This window comes from Diabrotica undecimpunctata, chromosome 10, assembly GCF_040954645.1.
Source record: "Diabrotica undecimpunctata isolate CICGRU chromosome 10, icDiaUnde3, whole genome shotgun sequence".
In the NCBI taxonomy this organism is placed as follows: Eukaryota; Metazoa; Arthropoda; class Insecta; order Coleoptera; family Chrysomelidae; genus Diabrotica; species Diabrotica undecimpunctata.
In genome coordinates, this window is record NC_092812.1 from 71,819,228 (window position 1) to 71,843,751 (window position 24,524).

The window sequence follows — 24,524 nt, forward strand, 5'->3', positions numbered from 1 at the left end:
TTATTTGCCTAGTCAGAAGTAAACAAAATTTGGAAGTTAACGTATTTTATTATTTAATATACTCTACTTTTAATTGGATACATTTATTACAACGAACACGCAATACATCTAGACCTTTAAAAAATTATCTTGGTCTGCAAACTAGGCCTCCACAGCTTTTATCTTCGTTGGAAAAAAAATGAGGACATTTTAGGCTTTTTTCAATTGAGGAAAGACATGATAGTCGGATGGAGAAAGATCTGGTAAATAAGGGGGTCTTATTTTTGCATTACGAGATATATCTCTAGCATTAATTATTGGGTTTATGGCCCCAGCACATCTGTTGCTCTTGGTCAGTCTCAGGTTGATTTCAGTTGATTTCTTACGTGTCTGATTAATAAGGGTACCATACCATATATTGATCCATCTTCTTGAATTCTACAACTGATCCAACCTCCACCTCTAACTTAGACTCCCATTTTAGAGCTTTCGAATCAGTCTTTTTGCTATACTTGCCAGTTCTTTTCCATTTCTTGCAATGAGAACCACATTATCAGCGTACGCTAAGTATTGGTGCTCTTTGTTATAAAAGAGTGCTGGAACTATTTATCCCACTAAACCTTACCATATTTTTTTACTATATTGAATAGCAAGGTAGACAACGGGTCTCCTCGGCAAAAACCTTTTTTCAGTTCGAATTCTTCTTAGACTGTACCGTTGTATTTCACACCACAAATGGTTTTTCTAATTCTCATTTGTACCAATCTTACTATTTTTTCTGGCACTTGATATTCTTTTATTGTCTCTAGTAATTTGTTTCTGTATATTGTGTCGTAGGCGGCTTTGTAATCAATGAATAGTACTTTTGCTGAAATGTTGTATTCATAATTGATCAGGATTTGTTTTAGCATAAAAATGTCATCGGTTGTTGATCTTCACTTGCGACATCCTCCCTGGTATTCTCCTAGATTCTTCTTCATATATATTTCTAATCGTTTTTTAATTAGTATGGCGAGCACTTTGTGTGTTACCTCTAACAAGGATATTACTCTATAGTTTGCACATTCAGTTCTATCTCGCTTTTTTGTGTATATGAATTATAATGGACTTGTTCCATTCTTGGGGCATTTCTTCGGCAGCCCACACTTCTACCATTAGCTCACAAAGTTTGCTTAGTAAAGCTTCTCCTCCTTATTTTAAGTTATCTGCCACAATGCCGCTCCCCCGGAGCTTTTTTGATTTTTAATATCTTTTATTATTTCGTCAATTTCTTCTTTTATGGACTTTGCTATTTCTTCTAGTACTACTTGGGGTTTAGAAACATTATAATTTTCTTCATTAGTTACTCCGCCATTTAGCAGCTCTTAAAAATATTCATTCCATCTTTCACATATTTAGTCTTTGTCCTCTATCAGGTTTCCTTGCTTTTCTTTTGCATTCATCGTTTTTCCCTGGTACCCAGTTTTAATGTATTTTACCTCTTTGTAGAAATTTTTTATTTCGTTTTCTTGTAATTTTCTTCAATACGCTTCACTTTATCATCCATATACTTTCTTTTCCGCGCTCTTAGGATTTTCTTTACTTTTTTTCGTTTTAAGTATACCTTTCTAAGTCGTCTTGTTTTTGCGATCGCAAACTTCTTAATCTCAAATCTGATTTTTTTTTAACTCTGTTCTACATTCGTTTTTGGTTTTTTTTACCACTGGTTTTTTCTAAATCGTTTTCTTCTTGGTTTGTTCTTCGACGTTGCTTCCTTTATAGTGTTTGTCATTTTCAAGAACTTTTGTTGTATATTACTCACAGTAGCACTATCTTGTTTGGCGTAGGTTTCTTGTATATACTTTTGAAAATCCTGCACTACCTCAAATTTTCGCAGTTTTTCCAAATTAAATTTAGGTTGCACTTTCTTTTTCCGTTAATGCTTTTTAATTATTGCATTTCTCATATTGATTCTAACCAAAAAATGATCAGAGTCTACGTCAGGCCCTCTGCACGTTTTCACATTTTCTGTAAATTAGGTAACTTCTCTTATATTAAGATGTGGTCTATTTGATTAGTTTCGTTTGATCCCCGAATTTTCCACGTTCCTTTATATATATTCTTTCTTCTGAAATGCTTACTCATTATTTTCATCCTGTTTTTAATTGTGAATGTAATCAATCTTTGGCCATTATCATTTGTATTCATATGTTTACTTTCGCCCCCTGTTATGTTTTTATATATATCTTCTCTTCCAACCTTTGCATTGGCGTCGCCCATAATAATTTTAATATCTTGTCTGGGCATTTCTTCAGACAATGACTCTAATTCTTTATAAAATTCGTCTTTCACTTCTTCTCCTTTTTCTTCTGTTGGAGCGTGTATATTTTTCGGAGATATCATGTTCTTATTTGCTTTAATTCTAATTGCACACATTCTGTCAGATTTTGTTACAAATCGTTTTACCTGATCCAAGTCTTCATGTACCAAAAAACCCACTCCAAAATTCTTATTATAGCCTCCACTTATATAAAACATGTAAGGACTAATATTTTCAATGTTGTTTCCATTCAAATGTGTTTCTTGTATTGCTATGTGTATTTTATATTTCTTAAGTTCTCTCAGGTTAATTAATGCTCCCTCCTCGTATATTCCTTATACATTCCATGTCGCAATATTTAGATACGTATTCTTATTTTTTGTTTCGTTATTCATGTTCCAACTTACTTTCCTGTTCATCGCTAGGATCCATCGGCATAATGGGTCGTCTTTTTCTTTTTTCCACTGGTATATATCATTTTTTGGGTTCATATTTTTAGACTTTTCTCGTTTGAAAGTACCATTTCCGACCCATTCCAATTTTATGCCATCCACAGTTAGTTTTTTGTACCCTATATTCATATAAACGCCAGATATATCCTAAAGTTCATTCAAGTGTACGCCCCTACTACAGGACATCCAGACGAAGAAGTCCAAATATTCTACGACCAAATATCCTGTGCAATCAAGGAGGCCACTTCTTAATAATAGGTGGTGATTTCAACGCCAAAATAGGCACTAAGGAAGACCCCTCTGAAATAATATTGGGAAATTTTGGAAGCGAAGGCAGAAATGATAGAGGCAAACAACTACTGACTTTCCTTTTGGAAAACAATCTCTATCAAATGAACAGCTTCTTTAAAAAGAAAAAACACAGAAGATGGACATGGGAAAGTCCTGATGGAAAAACAAGGAACGAAATCGACTATTTCTTAACAAACAAAAAAGAATTATTTAAAGACGTAAATGTGCTAAACCAGTTCAGTACAAGCAGTGATCATAGGTTAGTAAGAGCTAAAATAACGATATCAACCGAAAAAGAAAGACTCAAAATGATAAACAAGAAACAACCAAAGAAATGGACAAAACCAACTAACATTCAGGAGTTCGAAAAATATATTGGTAATTCATTGAAAGATACAACAACAGCAGACATCAATATATTGAACAAACAAATAGTCAACACAATGCAACAGGCTCAAACTAAATATTGTCCGACAAGCAAAAAAGATGAAAAACTGAGTCAACCCACGAAAACCCTTATAGAACTAAGGCGACAAATGAAAGGAGATAACACTACAAGCAAAGAAGCGATAAATCAAATAAATAAGACGATCACAAAGGCAATAAGAAAAGACATAAGAAACTACAATGTAGAAAAAACAAAACAGGCAATAGAGAAAAATAAGAACATGAAAGTTTTGAAGAGGAGCGTACAAAAGGGGAAAATAGAAATTAACAAACTGAGAAACAGCACTGGAGAAGAAACAACGAACAGAGATGAAATATTAAGAATAGTCGAAGAGTTCTACACAGAGTTATATAGATCAAGAAAAAAAGATAACAATACGGAACCTCCAATTACACTAAAAACTGGGGTATTAAACCAAGGGTCAGATTTAATGCCCGATATAACAAAATCAGAAATCAAAGAAGCTCTGAAGAAAATGAAAAATAATCGAACCCCGGGTGAAGATGGAATAGTATCAGAAGCACTAAAAATTGGAGGGGATGTATTACTTGAAAAAATTAAACAACTTTTCAATATCTGCCTTCACAGCGCCAATATTCCAACAGACTGGAACAACGCTACTATGATTCTATTACACAAAGCAGGAGACAAAGCAAATTTAGAGAATTACAGACCGATTAGCCTCCTCAGCCATATATATATATATATATATATATATATATATATATATATATATATATATATATATATATATATATATATATATATATATATATATATATAAAGTTACGGAACAAATGACCATCTACAAAGTATAAAAACCCTAATAGAGAAAGCAGTGGAATACAATAAACCTCTAGTTCTAATATTTATCGATTTTCACAAAGCCTTTGACACAGTTGAGCTAAGCAAAATATTACAGGCGCTTAAAGAATGCATGCTAGATTATAGATATACTAAATTATTATACAAAATATACCTGCAGGCAACAACCACTGTCAGATTACATACTAACAGTAATCGCATAAAAATAGAACGGGGGGTTAGACAAGGAGACCCAATGTCACCTAAACTTTTTAATACGGTGCTAGAACATGCTTTTAAGAATTTGGATTGGATGACAAAGGGAATAAAAATAGATGGAGAATATCTAAACAACTTACGTTTCGCCGATGATATACTTATAATAGCTGAAGATCTAGGTATGGCAAGAGAGATGGTACAGGAACTCGTTGTGGCTACAGAAAGTGTAGGTTTAAATATAAATATCTCGAAAACAAAAATCATGACCAATTTGGTACCCAACCAGAACATCAGTATTGGTGGAAAAGAAATAGAACTCGTAGATAGATATAAATACCTGGGACATGAAATTATGATTGGCAGAGATAACCAGGCTCATGAACTGAAGAGAAGAATCGGCCTTGGGTGGGCAGCATTTGGAAAACTGAGAGAAACTTTTAAAAGTGAGCTGCCCACATGCCTAAAGAGAAAGGTATTTGATCAGTGCGTCCTCCCAGTCTTGACGTATGGAGCAGAAACACTTACCTTAACAAAAGCAGCAGCTACCAAACTGAGAGTCACGCAGAGAAGAATGGAGCGGTCCATGTTAGGAATAACTCTGCGAGACAGAATAACCAACGAAGACATCAGGAGAAGAACCGGAGTGACTGACATCATCGAGAAGATAGCCAGACTAAAATGGAGATGGGCAGGACACATAGCCAGAATGACAGATGGGCGATGGACAAAGAGGTTATTGGAATGGAGGCCAAGGGAAGACAAGAGAAGCGTCGGTCGACCACCTACAAGATGGACTGACGATTTAAGAAGACTCGATAAAAACTGGATGAGAGCGGCGCAAGATAGACGGGGTTGGAAACATGAGGAAGAGGCCTATGTTCAGCAGTGGACTCTTGAGGCTGGATGATGATGATGACCCTATATTCACGTTTTTGCCTTCAGCTCTTAATTCCTTGCCTGTATTTATAATTTCCTGCCTCATGTATCTTTCCTTTTCGGTCAGGTCATCGTTGATGCAGATCTTTTGTCCAGTAAGAAATCTGAGTGTGCTTTTTTCTTTCATTACCTTGTTTTTTTCGCCATAATCTGTACCAGACATATATTGTTTCTTAGCTTCATTGCAGATTATATTTCGACAGCCTCTTTTAGGTGCTTTTGTATAAAATCTTTTACGTTATTTTTTAAGAGTGTTTTATCTATTGCGGCTATTGGTAGACCCGTAATTACTGTTATTTCTTTTTATCTGTTTTTTTAATTTTTTTTGACTTTATTTTCAACCTGGGTTAATTTGTTTTTTTTTTCTTCCAATTCTTGCTTTATCTTTATATTTTCTTTTTTCAGCGCTATTATCTCTTCTCTATATTCCATATTTTCATTCCTGATTTCTTTCAATTCTCCCATCATCTTCTTGAACATGCTAATAACGTCGTCCTCATCCTTTGAATCTTCTTCTCTTGGTTTTCTTTTGCTTGGGGCTCTGGCAGTTTCTTTGCTCTGCAGGAAAGGTGAAGTTAACCCTCTATCTTTTCTCTTCTTGCCTTGTGGCGCATAATCATTACTGTCCGTGTACATCATATCTGTTTCTAAGGACCGCGAAAGGAAATAAATTCGCTTCAAACGGTCAAAAATCCAGTTCCTATCAGTCCCCAATTACCAAAATTATTTTTAACTTTTCTCAACGTCGCAACTCTAACGGACAGAGTTCCGCCAATATGACTCTTTCGAATTATAAATAATCTCACTTACACTTATCACTTTATACACTAGTTTTTACTGGAAGCGAATTTTTTTTTTCAGAAATTTCTCACTGTATTATTACGAAGAATTTTTAAATTTTCATATGTAAACAAACCGTAAATTGTTTTTCGCTACTAATCACGAGACTTGGGATTTTTTCTAACGATAATGCATTTATCAATCCAATTAGAGCGTTTCGGGTATTTTACAGTGTGCACAGAAATGAGTATTTTTGTGTATTTTCCCGTTGGAAAGCTTTTCGATAGCTTATGAAAAGTTGGAAGAGGAATGTGCAAACTGTTTCACTCCATAATCGATCGGTGCAGTTCCCGGGGGTCCCACCCTGTATACGTATCAGAAAATGTAATTTAAAATATATTTGTTAGTTTAATAAAGTATACAATTTTAAAATAAAATTTTCGCTAAAAACTTTTTAAGAAAATCCATACCTCTTATTTGACTATTTGAATACAATTATTTGTAAATATATGTATTTTATAATAATCATCTAATGTCCCTCTGTTTTATTCTAATTTTCATTATAAATTAAAATAAAAAAAAAGTAGTTTTACTCGTAATAGAGCCCCGCCGTAAAGATCTTTGTACGGTCCTGTACGTGGCCACTACTTGGACCTGTTTGTGCTGCGAATCACATGGCGTGAAGTCCGGAAAATACGTATTCCTATCTTAACCGTACTGCACTCTCAGTGTGAATTTAACTATAACCTAACTATTCTTCGTTCACAAATTGTTGAGAGCACGAAATATGCCTCAAACTCATAAAACGGTCGTAAATCATAGGCGTTCCTAAGGTGTTTATTCATTAAATAATAATATAATGTTTTAATACTGTTATATATAATATTGATAATATTTTAATACTAATATATTTAACAAAAAAGAATTAAAACTTTCACGACTAATGTTGGTTATTATATTATATTAATAAAAATAAGAATTTAACCATTAACAATTTTGTAAATAAGAATACCTTATCTCTTTGGATATTTCAATACTAATCTTCGCGTTTAATCATTTTACCAGAAAACCTGGAATTCATATCCGAAGGTACTATTCGTTCCAAGATAATTAAGATGGAATTCCCCAGATTTTTAATAATATAATTATATTCGAAACTTAACTTGAATGGGTGAAGTTATTACGAACGAAAACAATTTTTTGTTTAGTAGGTTTTTGATCGCATGTAATTTACGGTTCGTCGGTGTTTCCGCGTCTACGGCAGTAATGAGCGTCTCGAATATTTCTTTTGCGAATTATATGCAGTGCGTGAGTGATTTTTTATTCCATATACCTACGAACATATACGTACCTTTCGCTCGTGCTCGTTTTGTTGGATTGTTTGTGATGGCTTCATCATCAAGTTTTACACCGATACTGTTGCGTACAGTCAGTAAGTCTGTCTATTCACCAAGAGAGAAGACTATTGTCCTGAATGTTCACGATGCTCTGGTTTCTCAGAATCCCACAAACACTGTTCGCAACATAGTCGAAAGTTGTGCCAACATGACTGGCGTAGGAGAGTCAACTTTTTATAGGTTCCTATCAGAAAGAAAAAAACACGGTATAGCTAACCCAAACACAAACGAACACTTAAAGAGAGGGAAAAAGCCTATTGAAATTGATGAATTTGCCAAAAATGGTATTCGAAGGAAAATTCATGGATTTTTTTTTTCAAAAAAGAAATACCAAACCTAAACAAAATTTTACAAGAAGTTAGAGACGACCCGGATTTGCCTCATATCGGACGAACTAAATTGTGGCAAGTTTTAAAAGAATTAAATTTCCGGTGGGAGAAATCAGAATGAAAATCACTTTTGATTGACCGGGAGGAGAAGATGATGTTGGAGAAGAAATTATCTAAGATTCATACGAAAATTCCGGGCTGAAGAAAGGCCCATCTTCTACCAGGATGAAACGTGGGTAAACTCAGGTCATACTCTAAAAAAAATTTGGTCAGATAAAAATATATTAAGCTCCAGGCAAGCCTTTATGGAAGGTTGGTCTACTGGTATCTCCCCACCTTCTGGTAAAGGCAGTAGATTAATAATTTCTCACATTGGCAGTGAAAAAGGATTTGTTAAGCATGGTTTGTTGGAATTTCATTCCAACTTTCATTCTTCCTTACGAAGATGGAATGGTAAAAGCAGAACTTTTAAAAATTGCCCGGCAACACAAATCTAAGGTCAAGAAATACGTAGTTGACAAAATGGCGGAAAGGCGAAACATCACAGTCTTTAGACTTCCCACCCTACCACTGCGAAATATTTATTAGTTTTCTCTGGATTCGAAAATAATGGATACATTTAAAATACATTGGAAATTTTGCCAGGCGACATTTGGCGCCTTTTTCCTTAATTAAATAAATGTATCTTTTACAAATGGCAAGAAACTTTTTATTTTTGAATAAAATAAATAAGTTTTATTAAAAAATACAATTTACATACTTAAGTACAATTTAAAAAATATATTTATTTAGTTCAAATAAATGTTTGAATCATATACTCTACGACACTGGTCGTTCATTTCTAACCATTCAAAATACCCCCGTAATAGGATTATAAGGTATTGTATTACTTCAGATATAAGGTGGGTTTGTTGAAAACCTCTTAAACCGTCAGTTTTAGGTTGGTTTTTACTATTATATCGTATTACCTATCCTCTCTGTATTTCAGTTTTCTAATTAGGGTTAAACTTGTAGTGAGCTATCAACAAATTGTGAACCGTGTATAGATATCAATATATCCTGGTATGCAGTTTTATGTAAGAAAAAATATAAAATATTCATTTGGAATTGCAAAGGAGATGTCTTGTTGTGAAATCGCGAAAAGTACGATAAAAGACGATGGCAAACGGGTCAATATATATCCATAATTAATACATAAAGCACATTTTAAATGAAGCTCACATTAAATGGTTTAGTTTTACTTGAACTTGAAATCAATAGTTGACCTATTTACTTACACGAAAATGTTTGTTTGGCATTGTATTAAATATTTTAAAGAAAGCTATATATTTCCTTATATAATTAACGTGGCATGATAAGGCGATCGACTGATATAAACTTAAGAAAACTTTCGTATGCAAATGTCTACAAATAAATTTTTCTTTTCCAGATATTCCGAAGTCAATGTGGCGACTTGCCAGTAACCCAGTTTATATTGTAACATGTTTAGGTGCCTGCATGGAACTTGTCATCGTATCTGGATTTGTTGTTTTTTTACCTAAGTATTTAGAAACTCAATTTAGTTTAGGAAAGAGTCAAGCTAGTGTTTTTACCGGTAAGTACTATCATGTTAACACAATTTTTTTTAATTTTTCAGTTACAATATGTTGACGTTATCGGTTAACTCGGATAAACTGAAGGAACAAAAAACGATGTTGTGTTTTTATGTTTTGTTTTATTATTGAACATAGATTTTCATCAAGTTGCCGCCAATTCCATAAATAGTATAAAGAAAGAAGTAATATATCTTCCTTTATAAGAATAGTATTAATGCAGAAAAAAGATTATACTTTTAATTAATTACACTACAGTAGAATCTACATTTAGTTTAGAATTTGTATATATTAAATAATATTGTCAATGTCACATCGTTTAAATCAAATTGGTACGTCAGAAACAAAATATTTGGAGCAAATAATCAATATATCATGTTGAATTATTTACGAAACAATCTGTAACGAAAATCATTGGCGTAGTTATTACATTCGATACACAGGGGCGGACTAAAGGCTAGGTAACCTGGCCCGTGCCTAGGGCCCGTAATTTTTCTGGTCAAAAATTAGGCTTTTAATTTTTATAATTAATTTTTATTTTTACTTAACAGAAAACGTATCCAAATTATGCCGAATCGTTTATTGATTGAACGTCGACAAGTGTGGACGAGCGTTCCCGTGCTTATGCATCCACACCCGCAGGTGTCGATATGTGTAAATACGATCGAGCCTCGCGCCTACAACTTATTGTGCTGTTACGTCTGTAAATTATTTTCCAAGCAAACAACACTAATAACAAAAGGGACGAATGATTGGAAAAATGTACATAAAAAATTGTCAGAGCATGAAAACTAGAATTATCACATTAACTCCATTTTAATTTTTATAACAAGATCTAAAATTACCGGCGGGCGAACTTTCGACACCAAATTGTCTTTGTACCTGGGGTAATCGAAGGGTCAAATTTTATTATAGGAAATTTCGACACCGCGGCGTAAAGCAGGTAGGTAGGTAATAAGCGGCGATGGACATTTGCACCCAAGCAGGACAAGCGGGTTTTCCCAATATTTATTGTCACGGCGGGGGGCGTGGCACTTGTGTACTTGTGACTAAATTATTTCAGTTGTAATTTATTTCTTGTTTGACGTTGACTTGTGCACGTATAAGGATATTTAAAAAATGAGTTTGATAAAAAGTTCCCGTGGTCGAGATTTATTAGTGGTGGAGCATCATTCGTTCTCGAAACAGAAAGTGTTAAAAAGCGGCGAGATATTTTGGCGCTGCATCCAAAGAAACACTAAGTGTTCCGCAAAAGTGTTTACAATAGGCTGTGAGGACCTCACCATCACAAGAAGTGATTTGGTACATAATCATGAAGCCGATCCAAAAAAGCTTGAAGGAAAGATGGTAACCAATGCATGTAAAAGAAAAGCCCAAGAGGACATATCGGAAAAGCCTGCCAAAATTACAAGAACTGCTGTTGCTGAGTGTGATGCCAATTTGCTGACGGTTCGTGACATAGCTAGCATAAGAAAGAACATTTACAACTGTCGTCGTAAACTGTTACCAGGTCCGTTACCAAGAAGCATATCAGAAGTCCATAACGCGGTTAGTAATTATTCTCCTAAAACCTGTCGCAATGAAAGTTTTTTGTTTTTAAATCATCCTGAATTAAATGTAATTGTATTTTCATGCGAGACAAATATTCGTTTGTTGTGTAAATTAAAAACTTTGTATATGGATGGTACATTTTCATACAGTACCAAATATTTTCTACAATTATTTACTATACATGGCTTGGAAAATGGACATTATGTTCCTTTAGCATACTGTTTGTTAAAGGACAAATTGTCAATGACATACAAAAATTTATTTTCTTTATTAAGGTCTAAGATTTTTGAAACATTTCAATTATCATTAGAGCCAACTGAAATATTTGTGGACTTTGAAAAAGCAATTCACTGTGCTTTATTGTATATGTGGCCCAATGCAAAAATTAGTGGATGCCGTTTTCACTTACACCAAAACTGGTTTAAAAAAATTCAATCTTTGGGTTTGGTACAAGAATATAAGGATACAAATTCAGAAATTGGAAAATGGTTAAGGCATACGTTTGGTTTAACTTATTTAAATCCAGAAGAAGTTGAAGAATGCTTTCTTTATGATTTAATGTCATATAAACCTATAAACGCAACACTTGATATATATGCAGATTATTTACTGGAAAATTACATTTTCGGTAGCGCTCTATTTCCACCACACATATGGTCTAATCAGAATCCGTCTATTGCGAGGACCACAAATGCCTGTGAATCCTTTCATTCGAGATTTAATTCTTCTTTTTATTCAACACATCCTTCTATTTTTATTTTTATTGAAAAGTTAAAAGAATTTCAAGTAGACATTTATGTCAAAATAAATAGTTTACATATACCAGCAAAAATCAAAGATACTACTGTTAAGGCTAAATTGGCATTTTTGGAGAAAATGATGGATAAACTACGATCCCAACAAATACGTAGGTTAGATTTTATAAAAGCTGTATCTTATCATTCCTATAATAGCAAATAAATCATTGTATACAAGTATATTAACCATACCCGAGTCGATAGCCGTAGAGAACGGTTCGTTTTGATATTGCTGTCGGTGCGAGTTTGATAGTGATCGCTATTGTGTTATTTTGTGAATTTGTTTAGTGCAAATTAGGCCCATAATTTGGTATTCCAAAAAATCTAAGTATGGAAGAAGATGCCATTGGAGGTCATAGACCGCCCGATGAATTACATTCCGTAAACACGTCTGAAAAAACTAATATTGATGATAACAGGTCTGTAAATACTTTAATTGATTTTGAAAACCGGTATAAACCCAGCGATAAGGCCCCATTCTTTGTATATATTGAACACAAAAATAAAAATATCGGTAGGTTATTTCCAATGAAGGTAGGACATTTTTTATTAAATGATTCGTCCATTAAAAATGATGTACTTGATATAAAAACAGTTGGCATTAATAGGGTAAAAGTCATTTTTAAAACTTATTCTATAGCAAATAAAATAATTAATCATGATTTAATAAATAAAAATGATCTTATAGCTTATATTCCAAAATTTTATACACATAGAAAAGGCATAGTTCGTATGGTTGATACTTTCTTTTCGGAGAATTATTTAAAGGATGCGATAATATCCGAGAGACAAGTGGTAAATGTTCAAAGGATGCAACGAAAAGTAACGAACAACGATGGCACAACTCAATTAGTACCAAGACAAATGATAATTGTAGAATTTTTGGGAAACGAGGTTCCACAAAACATAATAATTAATTTATGCAACTTTTCAGTAGATCCATACATACACCCGGTAGTGCAATGCTATAAATGTCTCAGATATGGTCACTCCTCAAAACAATGTAAATCTAAGGACAGTAGATGTAAAAAATGTACAGACACCACCCATACTGTAGAAACTTGTAATGAAAATAATCATTGCATATATTGTAAAACCAACGATCACACCTCGTTGTCTAGAAAATGTCCAATATACGAAAAACAGAAGAAAATCAAAGCAATAATGGCATCAGAAAATATAACATTCAGAGAAGCAGAACAATTACATAACAATCCAAGTTACGCAAAAATAATAACTAATAATAGATTTTCTATTCTAAATAACACTTCCAATTTTCCCAGTTTACCTACCCCGTCTAACAATGTCCCTAATTTCACATTAAATAAACCGGTAAGGAAAACTATTCATATTTCTACAAATAATAAACGTAAAGCAACTTCTCCACCAATTTTACCCCATACCTCTGCGTCAACTTCTATCAAAAGACCTACCCCTAAATCTAATCCTATAATACCCAATCCATACAGGGACGAATTTATTGACTATAAAGAGAAACTTATATTACTTGTCACATCTCATATTAATCAACTTATGTATACCAATAATCAATCTCAACCTATATGCAATTTAGAAAATGAATTAAGAAAACTTATTTCTAATAATTTAGAAGAAACAGGTAATAACAGAGAAACGGATAATTTAGCGACGAGTGACAATGAAAGCATTCACTCGTATTATTAATTTCCAAATGCACAGTCAACTTACTCAATCTTCCTTAAATATTTTACAATGGAATTGTAGATCGTTAGTAAGTAATAGGGATAGTCTCATAAATTATATTAATAATTCTCATGTAGATATTATAATTTTATCCGAAACTTGGTTGAAAAACCAAATAGACTTTAAATTAAAAGGGTATAATTTTGTTTCAAAATGCCGTGAAAGTGGCTATGGCGGTGTAGGCATTTTCATACTAAAGGGCATTGATTATCAAATAATTAACATTAACTATAATTTTAATACCGGAATAGAAGTGTGCGCAGTCTTACTTAACAAAATTAATATATCTTTTGTGTCTATATATAAACCATCTGACATCAGAGTAGAAAAGACTGATTGGATACATTTATTTGAACAATTCGATTATAATAATACAGTTTTTTGTGGTGATTTTAATGCCCACCATTACATGTGGGGTCCGATCCCGGATGACCGTAATGGTAGAATATTAGTCGAAAGCATGGATTTTTTCGAATTAGTTTCTCTAAACGACGGATCACCTACTAGAATCGCCGCGAGTGGCAATCATTCTGCCGTTGATTTGACTATCACCTCAGCCTCATTAACAAATCGTATAAACTGGTCAGTATATCCCGACACATTGGGATCCGATCATTTTCCTATTAAAATAGAGCTTAAAATTAATCCTACTTCTTTCCTAATTAATCCATCAACAAAATGGAACGATTGCCGCGCTGACTGGAAGCTATTTCAGACAGATTTAGACAAACAATTATCCACAATTTTATCATCTAATAATCTTTCTAACGATGAGAAGACAGCCCTACTCTTTCAGACTATCTCTCTAGCTGCTTCCAAATCTATGCCCATAAAAAAACCTTTTACTCCCCCAATTCCAAGGCCTTATTGGTGGGATGAGGAATGTACATTCATAATAAAAAAACGATCAGAAGCATTGAAAGCGTATCGAACCCAAAGTAACTATAATAATTACATAAACTATAAAAATATAGCAGCCCAAACCAAACGATTATTTAAAACAAAGAAAAAAAGTAGTTGGATAAATTTTTTAAATAGTCTAAACAAAAGCACACCTCTTTCAAAAATATGGTCAACCGTCAGATCAATTTCCAATAACTATCAGTACAACAAAAAACCTCAACTTTCTGAAAATCTCATTAAACAGATGTTAGACCAACTTGCACCTTCATCTGCCTCTGGTAATGTTGGTAGGATTAAAGAATTTTTTCGTTTTAATACTAGTGTAGATTCCATGTCAAAACCTTTTACTCCTTCAGAACTTGATTTCGCACTAAAAAAAAGCAGAAATACAGCCCCCGGTTTGGACGGTTTTACTTATAAGATATTGGACAAATTGCCGTCAAATGCCAAAGATGTTCTCTTACAAATCTTTAATAGTTGGTGGTTGAAACAAGAATATTGCGATACTTTAAAAAATATTATCATATGCCCTTTACTCAAATTTAACTTAAACCCAGAACTTCCATCATCTTATAGACCCATTTCTCTATTATCATGTGTGACAAAATCCTTTGAAAGGCTTATAAAATTTAGATTAGAACATTTTATTGAAAGTAGTTCAGTTTTTCCCTACTCACAGTATGGATTTCGTAGAGGTCGAGGTACCATTGATGCTCTCATACATTTAGTTACGGATATTCAACTCTGTTTTTCAAAAAACGAATTTATGCTATGTTTGTTTCTAGATTTAAAGGGTGCATATGACGTGGTTGATTTGGATATATTATATTCAAAAATGGTGGGGTGTGGTATCGATAAAAGATTATCTGTAAATATAATAAATTTGTATGTGAATAGAAAAATATACTTACGGGACCATAGAAATGTATTACACGGTCCAAGAATATTATATAACGGTCTCCCACAAGGCTCAATTCTAAGTCCTTTATTATTTAATGTTTATACTGCAGATCTGCATGGTTTGACGGATGAAAAATGCAAAATAATTCAATATGCAGACGATATATGTTTATATACCAGCCATAAATCCTATGAAGATTGTATGTTGAATCTAAAACTTAGCTTTAGTAACTTAGATAAGTGGGTGAAACAAATGGGTTTTAGTATATCACAAGAAAAATCTTCGATTGTATGTTTCACTAGACGTAGACAAAAAGTCACAGGCAAATGCCAGATAGGTGATTATAATTTCCCCTTAGCAGAAGAGTATAAGTATCTAGGCATGATCCTAGATAAAAAACTCTTGTGGTCCAGCCATATAAAGTACGTAAAACAAAAGTGCGAGCGTGGAATTAACCTTCTGCGTTTCGTTTCTAAAAAAAGATGGGGTGCAGATCAAAATATCTCTTTAATGTTTTATAGATCCTACATACGATCCATTCTGGATTACGGCTGTGTTCTTTACGGTTCAACATGCAAAACAAATCTATTAACTCTTGACAGAATACAATTTAAATCAATAAAAATTTGTCTAGGAGCTATGATGTCTTCACCAAACCAAGCAGTTCTAGCAGAAGCCCAGGAACCACCTTTACACATACGTAGGCAAATGTTAGCCAACAAACGTCTAATAACATACAGATCGTTTAATACAACTATGGTTCACAAAATAGGTTTACTTTTGACAGAAAATTTAACAAATTCTTATTGGAGAATAAAAAATTCTCCTCCTCTTGCAGAATCTTTTATCGATACGAATTCATTTCAATCTTATATATTACAGCTCCCAAAATTTCCTTTTTACATACAAGACTTTGAAGTTCTGATAGACAAACCAACCATTATAATGCCCTCTTATTCAGATTTGCCAATTTTAACTAATATTATATTCAAATCCATACTAAGCAAATTAGGGGAAGATTTAACAATAATTTATACAGATGGTTCAAAAACTGTTGAAAGTACTGGTTTCGCTTTTTTTGTTTCAAACAGCAATTATGTTGAGAAATATCGAATTCCTGAATGTTGTTCTATTTTTACAGCCGAGGCTGCTGCTATACAGAAAGCACTAACTTGGTGTGTCACTAATTATTGTGAGAACATCGTAATAGTATCAGATTCTCAGGCAGTATTACAAGCTATTCGTAGCCATCCATTGGATAGTTTTCAAAACTCCATTATACTTGATATCAAAAAATTATTACATGATCTAAAATTCACAAAAAAAACAGTTACTTTACTCTGGGTTAAAGGACATAATGGAGTAATTGGAAACGAATTAGTGGATGGTATGGCAAAAAATACATCTGAGATATCAGAAATTACAAATTTTTACTACTTTAAAGATCTTTTTTCTATTATCAGGAGTATTGGCAGGGAAAGATGGATGTCAAAATATAAAGAGGTTCAGAAGTCTTCAAGAAACCATTACTTTTCTATTCATCCATGCTTACCAAAAAATATTCCCCATTTTAATTTTAACTATAATAAAGTACATTCTTCGTTAATAACCCGGTTAAAACTTAACCATGGCCTCTTTCCAGAGCATCTGCATAGGATTGGAATCTATGAAACCCCTTTCTGTCCTTGTGATGGTAAATCTGTCGGAGATTTGAACCACTTATTTTTCGATTGTCCTAATCATAGGGAACAGACTCGAAGCCTATATCTAGATTTAATTGATCTCAATATTAGCCTACCAGTGAACATCAGCAATCTGTTATCTTATTCTGACAAATCTATATATAATATTCTAATCAAGTTTATAAACGATTCTAAAATAAAAATTTAAACATCCTTATAACAATTTTCTGTGGCAAAAAGATTTTTTGTCTAATGCCATCTCTCTCTCTCACACACACACACACACACACAAGTATATTAACGGTAAAATGTACAAAAATTAAGTACTAGTTGTATTATATTTAGATATTATTACAGTTATAAAGAAATAAAATGCACATTACTTTTATTAAAATAAATAAATTAATTAATTATGGTATTTTATTTATGTCGCAGCTATATTTATTTGGTGTCAAATATACCTGTAAGATAAAAACGGGAATTGGGGCTGGTGTCGAAAATTGCCATTAAATTTTAGTCGCTACCTGCTTAGTGTCGAAATTTCCTACGCCCAAAATTACCGGACGCATTTTCACTGAACTGGAAAAACAAATAATAAATAAAAAAAATATTGGAGGAAAGTACTTAAACGTGTGGTCTAATCTATCTATCTAATTAGCCTTCTTCGGTCCATCTTTGGACATAGGCCTCCCCAATCCTTTTCCATTCTTCTCTGTCTGTCATCCACCTAGAGCCCACGTGCTTCTTGATATCATCTGCCCATCTCATTTGGGGCCTTCCTCTGCTTCGTTTATATTCCCACGGTCTCCAACTTATAAGAATTTTGTTCCATCGGTCTTCTTTTTGTCTTATATTGTGTCCTGCAAATCTCGATTTCAATTTTGCAACTTCTTGTCTAACATCCCTCACTTTTGTTTTCTCTCTTATCCACTCGTTTCTCTTTTTATTCATTAATCTTATGTGCAACATTTCTCTTTCCATTGTTCTTTGGGTTTTTATGATTTTGTCCATGTTTGCTTTTGTAAATATCTACGTTTGGGAACCATAAGTGAGAACAGGGAGTACGCATTGATTGTATACTTTGGTCTTAAGATGCTGTGGATATCTTTTGTTTTTAAGAATGTAGCTTAGTTTGCCAAGTGCCGCCCATGCCAGTCTAACTCGTCTTTTTATCTCTGCTGTTTGGTTTTCTTTGTTAAGTTTTATATTTTGACCCAGGTATATATAATCCTGAACTTGTTCTATTTTATCTTGTCCGATCCTCATTGTGATGTCTTCATCTGTATTTGTTATGATTTTGGTATTGCTGTAATTCATATTAAGGCCTATCTTTCCAGCTTCTATGTCCAGTTCTTTCATCATTTCAAATAATTCTTTTTTTTTATCGGTTGGTAGCGACAATCAAATTTATTTCTTCATACTTTTTGGCATTTCGTGATAAAAATGAAGTGTTTTTTAGTGAAAATAATTACCGTTACTATAAACTATTTGTCGTCTGAATGTATTTCTATTATATGGATAGATTTGAAACCCTCAATAGTAAACAAAATATAGGAAGCCAAATATTATTCTCTAATTATCGATTCAACACCTGATATATCTCACGTAGATTAGCTAACCATCATCATTCACCAGGTTCTTCCACGTGTTATAAAAGAAAGATTTTTAAGATTTCTACCTATATTTTCTCATACTGGTAAAAACTTGGAGAAAGTTATTCTACAATTTTTAAATAATTTAAATTTAGACATCACTAAGTGTCCGGGACAGAGATATGATAATGCCTTCATGTCAGGTAAATATAAGGGACTCCAATCCAGTATAAAACAACATATTTTTCTGCTCATTTTATACTATGCACAAATCATTTATTAGATTTAATTGAAAACGCTGAAACGCAAAAGAAGCAGAAAAAGTTAAAGACATAGACAGAAATATATTAATGGTAAAAACGGTAGAAAATGCGAAAACTATTTCATGATAAAATTCCAGAACATGAAATAAGATTCCATGGCAAAGAACATTTTAAAGTTAATATTTTTTATTGTACCTATGCGATTATTTAATTAGCAATAAAAATAAAGATCTATGGGATATTATACTATTAATAATAAATTCAAAACAATTTTTTATGATAGTGATGTTAGTAACTCTTCAATTGAGGAATTAAAATGTTATGAACAAGATTTAAACCTAGCATAACTGAAAAATGAAGTGAAATATTTTTAGTCCGCTCTAAACTCCATTTGAATGTCTCTTGAAAATTGAAAAAAAATAATTTATAAATTGGAACTTCTTCTATGGTATCCACTCCTTCTGGTTCAGATACTCTCCTACTAAGTTGATCTTTGTCGAAAGAAACTATTTCTTATCTAAATCGATATTTCCAATCTGCTGCTGTTTCTAACTCTAAGAATCTGGTGTCCTTTCAAAAAGATATAGACAGCCGAACATCAAATAATTTGTATTTAAAGAACTTACAATTTTGATCTATGTAGATCTCTGCTTGCACTTCTTGGCTGCTACAACAAAACTTAACAAACTTTCTTTCATCACTCACTTTACTCCACCGGCAAACAAATACAATATTTATTTTTCTTTTATACTTTTACGAAGAAACCAAAAACACCTTTTCCACCAAAAACATGCAAGTCGTGGTTGGTATGGATGGTTTTCTGTAAACAGAGTAATGGAAACCTTGGGATTGATTATTCTTTATAAGAATTTTTGATTGTTTTATTCTGAGTTTTGTTTTTATTATTTATTATCATTATCTTGCTCTTTTTTTTTGGTTTATTTCTATATTCATATATTGTATTTCTTCCACGAATATCGGGGCACTACTATAGTACCTTTCAAATATAAAGTTTTATCTTACATAAAAGGGACATTTTCAGCAGTTTTGCTATTTCCAAATTAAATATAATTAACGTTTATATTGATATTTAATGATTTATTTCTATTTTAGGATCTATTGCAATTCCTGGTGCTTGCATAGGAATATTTATGGGCGGAGTAATCTTAAAGAAGATGGAACTCCGACCAAAGGGAGCTGTGCAATTCGTTCTTATATCAAATGCAATTTGTTTACTGTGTTACGGACTTTTATTCTTCCTAGGGTGTGATAATTTAAAGATGGCTGGTACAACGATACCATACTTCAACAGTACACAACCATTTCAGGTCAATTTAACTTCATCTTGTAATTTTGGTTGTGAGTGTAGTATAAACGACGTCGAACCTGTCTGTGGGAATAACGGATTGACATATTTTAGCCCATGTCATGCTGGTTGTACTTCCATATTAAGTACAAACTATACCAATTGTGCCTGTAAGTATATAGAATAATTATTACTTTTGTTTTATGTTTATATTGTACTTATTGCTTATTTTTTATTCATTCTCTTTCTGCCTTTCTCTTTTTCTTCTTAAATCAATTCTTCATCCTAAGGAAGAACACACAAATATACAAAGCATTACACGTCTATAAAAGAAATAGTACCTACTATTAGGATGCAGTGAAGTTCGATGACCAAATTATGGAGTAATAATTATAGATGAACACCATATCTATTATTCGAGAGATAACACAACAAAAAAAAAGAAATGGTGTAGCGATAATAGTAAAAAGGGAAATAGCTAAAGCAGTGATAGGATTTACGCTCCTATCAGACAGAATTGTGTTATTAAAGATTAACTGAAGTCTCTCTAATATAAACAACATTCAGTTCTAAGCACCGACATCCGAATCTACTGAAGAAGACTATCTAAAATTTTCAAGAAAACATGAACTAACTATTATCATGGGCGATTTTAACGCCAAAATAGGACAAGGTACAGTCGAGAATGTTGTGGGGACATTATGATCTTGGCACAAGAAACGAAAAGGCTGATCAAATTCTGCAAAGAGACGGATATGGTTGTAACGAATACATTTGTTAAACTACATCTAAGAAGACTTTATACATGGAAAGCACCCGGTGATACCCCAGGGAAAATCATAAGAAACCAAATTGATGCCATATAAAATATTGCAGATGATGGAAGAGCAAAGAAAATTAAAAGGTAGAAAAGTCAATGAATACAAACAATGCATAAGAATATTCTACAGGAAATAAAAAAAAACAAAAGAAGCATGGCTGATGATGAAATACGCAATACAGGCATAGTTGTATACATCGAAGGCCAGATTTTGATTACAATTGAATATAAATTGGGAAGATGGAAAGAAGCAAGCTAATTAAAGATGGGAAATCATCGGGACCTGGTGAAATGCATGGTGAAATTTTAAAGCTATTAGAGGCATACCAAATCACAGCTCTTATCAAGCTATTCAACATTATATATGAGAGTGGTCACTTACCAAAAGACGGGCTACTATAAATATTCATTGCACTTCCCAAAAAAACCAACGCTAGTAAATGTGAAGAACATAGACTGATTAGTTTGATGAGCCATGTACTTAAAGTACTTCTTACCATCATTCACTCTCGCACATACACCAAGTTAGAAAAACACCTAAGTGAAGCTCGATTTGGATTCAGAGTAGGACACGGAACGAGGAAAGCACTTTTTAGTTTCAAAGTTCTAATACAGAGGGCCAGAGATGTCAACTGCGACTTTCATAGATTTCGAAAAGGCATTTGACAAAGTACCCCACAGGAAACTAATCGATATCCTAAAAAGAACAGGACTCGATGGTAAGGATATAAGACTTATCTCAAACTTATATCTCTAACAACAATGCTATTCGAAAATGAACTGTGCAAGATCTTCAGAGTCGGAAAACGAGTTCCGTAGGGTTGCATACTGTCACCAGCCTTATTTAACTCTGAAAACATCTTTAGAGAAGACCTGGACGATTCAGAAGAACGTATTGCAGTAAATGGCCAACTTGTAAACAATATTAGATATGCAGACTATGCCGTATTGTTGGCAGATAGTGAGCAGGGGCTTCAAAGGATAATGGATAATTTTGTAGAAACATGTTACAAATACGACCTAAAACTAAATTTTAAGAATACAAAAATAATTATCATTAATAAGAACGAGAACACCAACATAAACTCCCACATTACAATAAACGATACGCCGTTTGAAACAGTAGGGGAAATATGCTATCTGACCTTCAATATTGTATTGTATCAAATATGTATATATGTATATATACATATTTGATATATATATATATATATATATATATATATATATATATATATACATAATCACAAACCTATAAACAAAAACCAACCATATAATGGTGGAAGGTATTACCATTATTATGGTAAAAAGGTTTTATGGTAGACAGATTCTGTAACTTATCTTTGAGTATCAATATACGCTAGAAACCTGGCATCTTCCAGAAGATAAAACGGTTACAGGCATTTGAAATGTAGTGGCTTTAGAAGCTAACAAAAGTGAAAGAAATTATTATCACCGTAAAGAACAGAAAATTGGCTTAGTTCGACCACATTATGCGTAATAATAAATACCGACTTATACAGTTGATTGTATAAGACAAGATTCAGGGCAGGAGAGGCCCAGGACGTAGACGTATATCCTGGCTGGTCAATCTTAGGTCTAACGTCAACTGATCTATTTCAAGCTGCTGTAAACATAATAAGATGAGTCAATGTGGTCGCCAGCATCACTAGATCTACATTTAATGGGAATCAACTACAACTTTAATTGACAATACAATACAAATCTTGGTGAAACCATATAAAAGAAATCATTCTTAAAATTTGCCTTGTTACTGGATCCTAAGCACATTCCAGATTCCACACATTGAAACTATTTAATTACCTCCAATATGCTACTCAAAGTTTCTGCTTCTTATTAAGTTTATGAACATCTTAGTTACATAAATTAAATGAATATAATAAATACCAAACCAAATAAATAATATATTATTTTTAGGTATACATGGAAATGTGACAATTAAAGACGGTGTAACTTCGTCCATTAGCATTGCTTCCCAGTTAGAAAGCGAATACGCGGAAGTCACCGTCGTGCCTGTTGCAACTGCAGGTCCATGTAATTCTTCTTGTCATACCATATATCCATTTTTGATATTATTATTCTTTATGACATTTATTGTGGCAGTCACGCAGATGCCTCTACTCATGATAGTGTTAAGGTGAGTGTCTAAGTTTAATATGTTAGACAAATTATAACTTACGGAAGGTCTGTAACTCTTAATTTTATATTTTTCTAAATCAATAAATCGGACATAAGAATCAATCCATTCGACTGTGTATCGTATGGATACGCGAACAGAAAATAATTTACTATTTTTACTGGGAATTAATCAAAATTTTAGTTTAAAATATATTTATTTTGACGTTTCTATTTCCTCTTCGAAATTTCGAGGTGGAAATCGATAGCTATGAATTATGCAGTCACCTCTACCTACTGGAAGCTACATTTAACAGCAAAGGAATAGAAATAAAAACCACAGAAGAATAAGAAATACATGGAAATAATTAAAATACATAAAATAAGGGTAAATACAACGAAACTCAATGTATGTATATATATATATATATATATATATATATATATATATATATATATATATATATATATAAAGGAAACAGTACTTACAATACATGATATGGAAAGCAGCGGTTCCATCGGGACTAGACAGGACATACTCAAGATTATGTCGGACCAACGGTGAATTGGCTTCTTTGGAATAAACCGAAGACCCAAATTGGAAAATACTGAGACCGTCGTTGGATTAACATTGGACCGATATAAACTTTGGATTAAGACTAGATTATACTTCGGACCATACTTCAGATTATATTTCGGATCATACTTGGGACCCTAATTAAATAAGAAAATACAAAGTCAAAAATAGGCGAAGAGAATGCAAAAATAACATAAAAGAAATACACTCGCGATCATAAAATCCGGGTCACCTTGAAAATCACCGATATTTCATTTTTAACGAGCTTTATCGTAAATAATAACACAAATACAAACTAATGCATGTTTCTGGGAATTGTTGTCGGCTTAGCGGTGTCCTTTGCAACAAAGAATTTCAGTAGTGCCGATTTCGCGGGAAAGCGCACACTTCCCAAAATGAACGGTACCTGTAACTGCCGCTTGTTTTAAATGTCTCATTTGTGCTTCGAATTTCTGTTCAAATGCAACGAACAAACGTTTATTATTGCCACCATTAGTGTTTATTAGTGCCATTATTAATGTTTATTATTGTTTATTTTTTGCCAAAATTGTTGTTGAAACGGCACAAATTGTTGCGCTTGTGAAAGACGGTCACACTCAACGGCAAATCGCAAGAACTGTTGGCGTAAGCCTTTCTACGGTTCAAGGAGTGCTTCAACGCTTTCAGGAGAAGGGTTTGCTATCCAGACGACCTGGCTCTGGACGAAGAACAATGACCACGGTACGAGATGACCGTTTTCTTGTGTTTC

At 33.1% G+C, this 24,524-nt stretch overlaps 1 protein-coding gene across 1 annotated transcript in view; it reads left to right on the forward strand.

Moving 5' to 3' along the window:
* LOC140452405 (solute carrier organic anion transporter family member 3A1-like) overlaps window positions 1-24,524 on the forward strand; it is a 174,141-nt gene that overhangs the window by 129,105 nt on the left and 20,512 nt on the right. Inside the window, exons 7-9 of the mRNA XM_072546634.1 lie at window positions 9,364-9,528; window positions 20,051-20,413; window positions 23,002-23,221. Of these exons, the coding sequence (XP_072402735.1) occupies window positions 9,364-9,528; window positions 20,051-20,413; window positions 23,002-23,221 (748 nt within the window). The remainder of the gene's footprint in view (window positions 1-9,363; window positions 9,529-20,050; window positions 20,414-23,001; window positions 23,222-24,524) is intronic.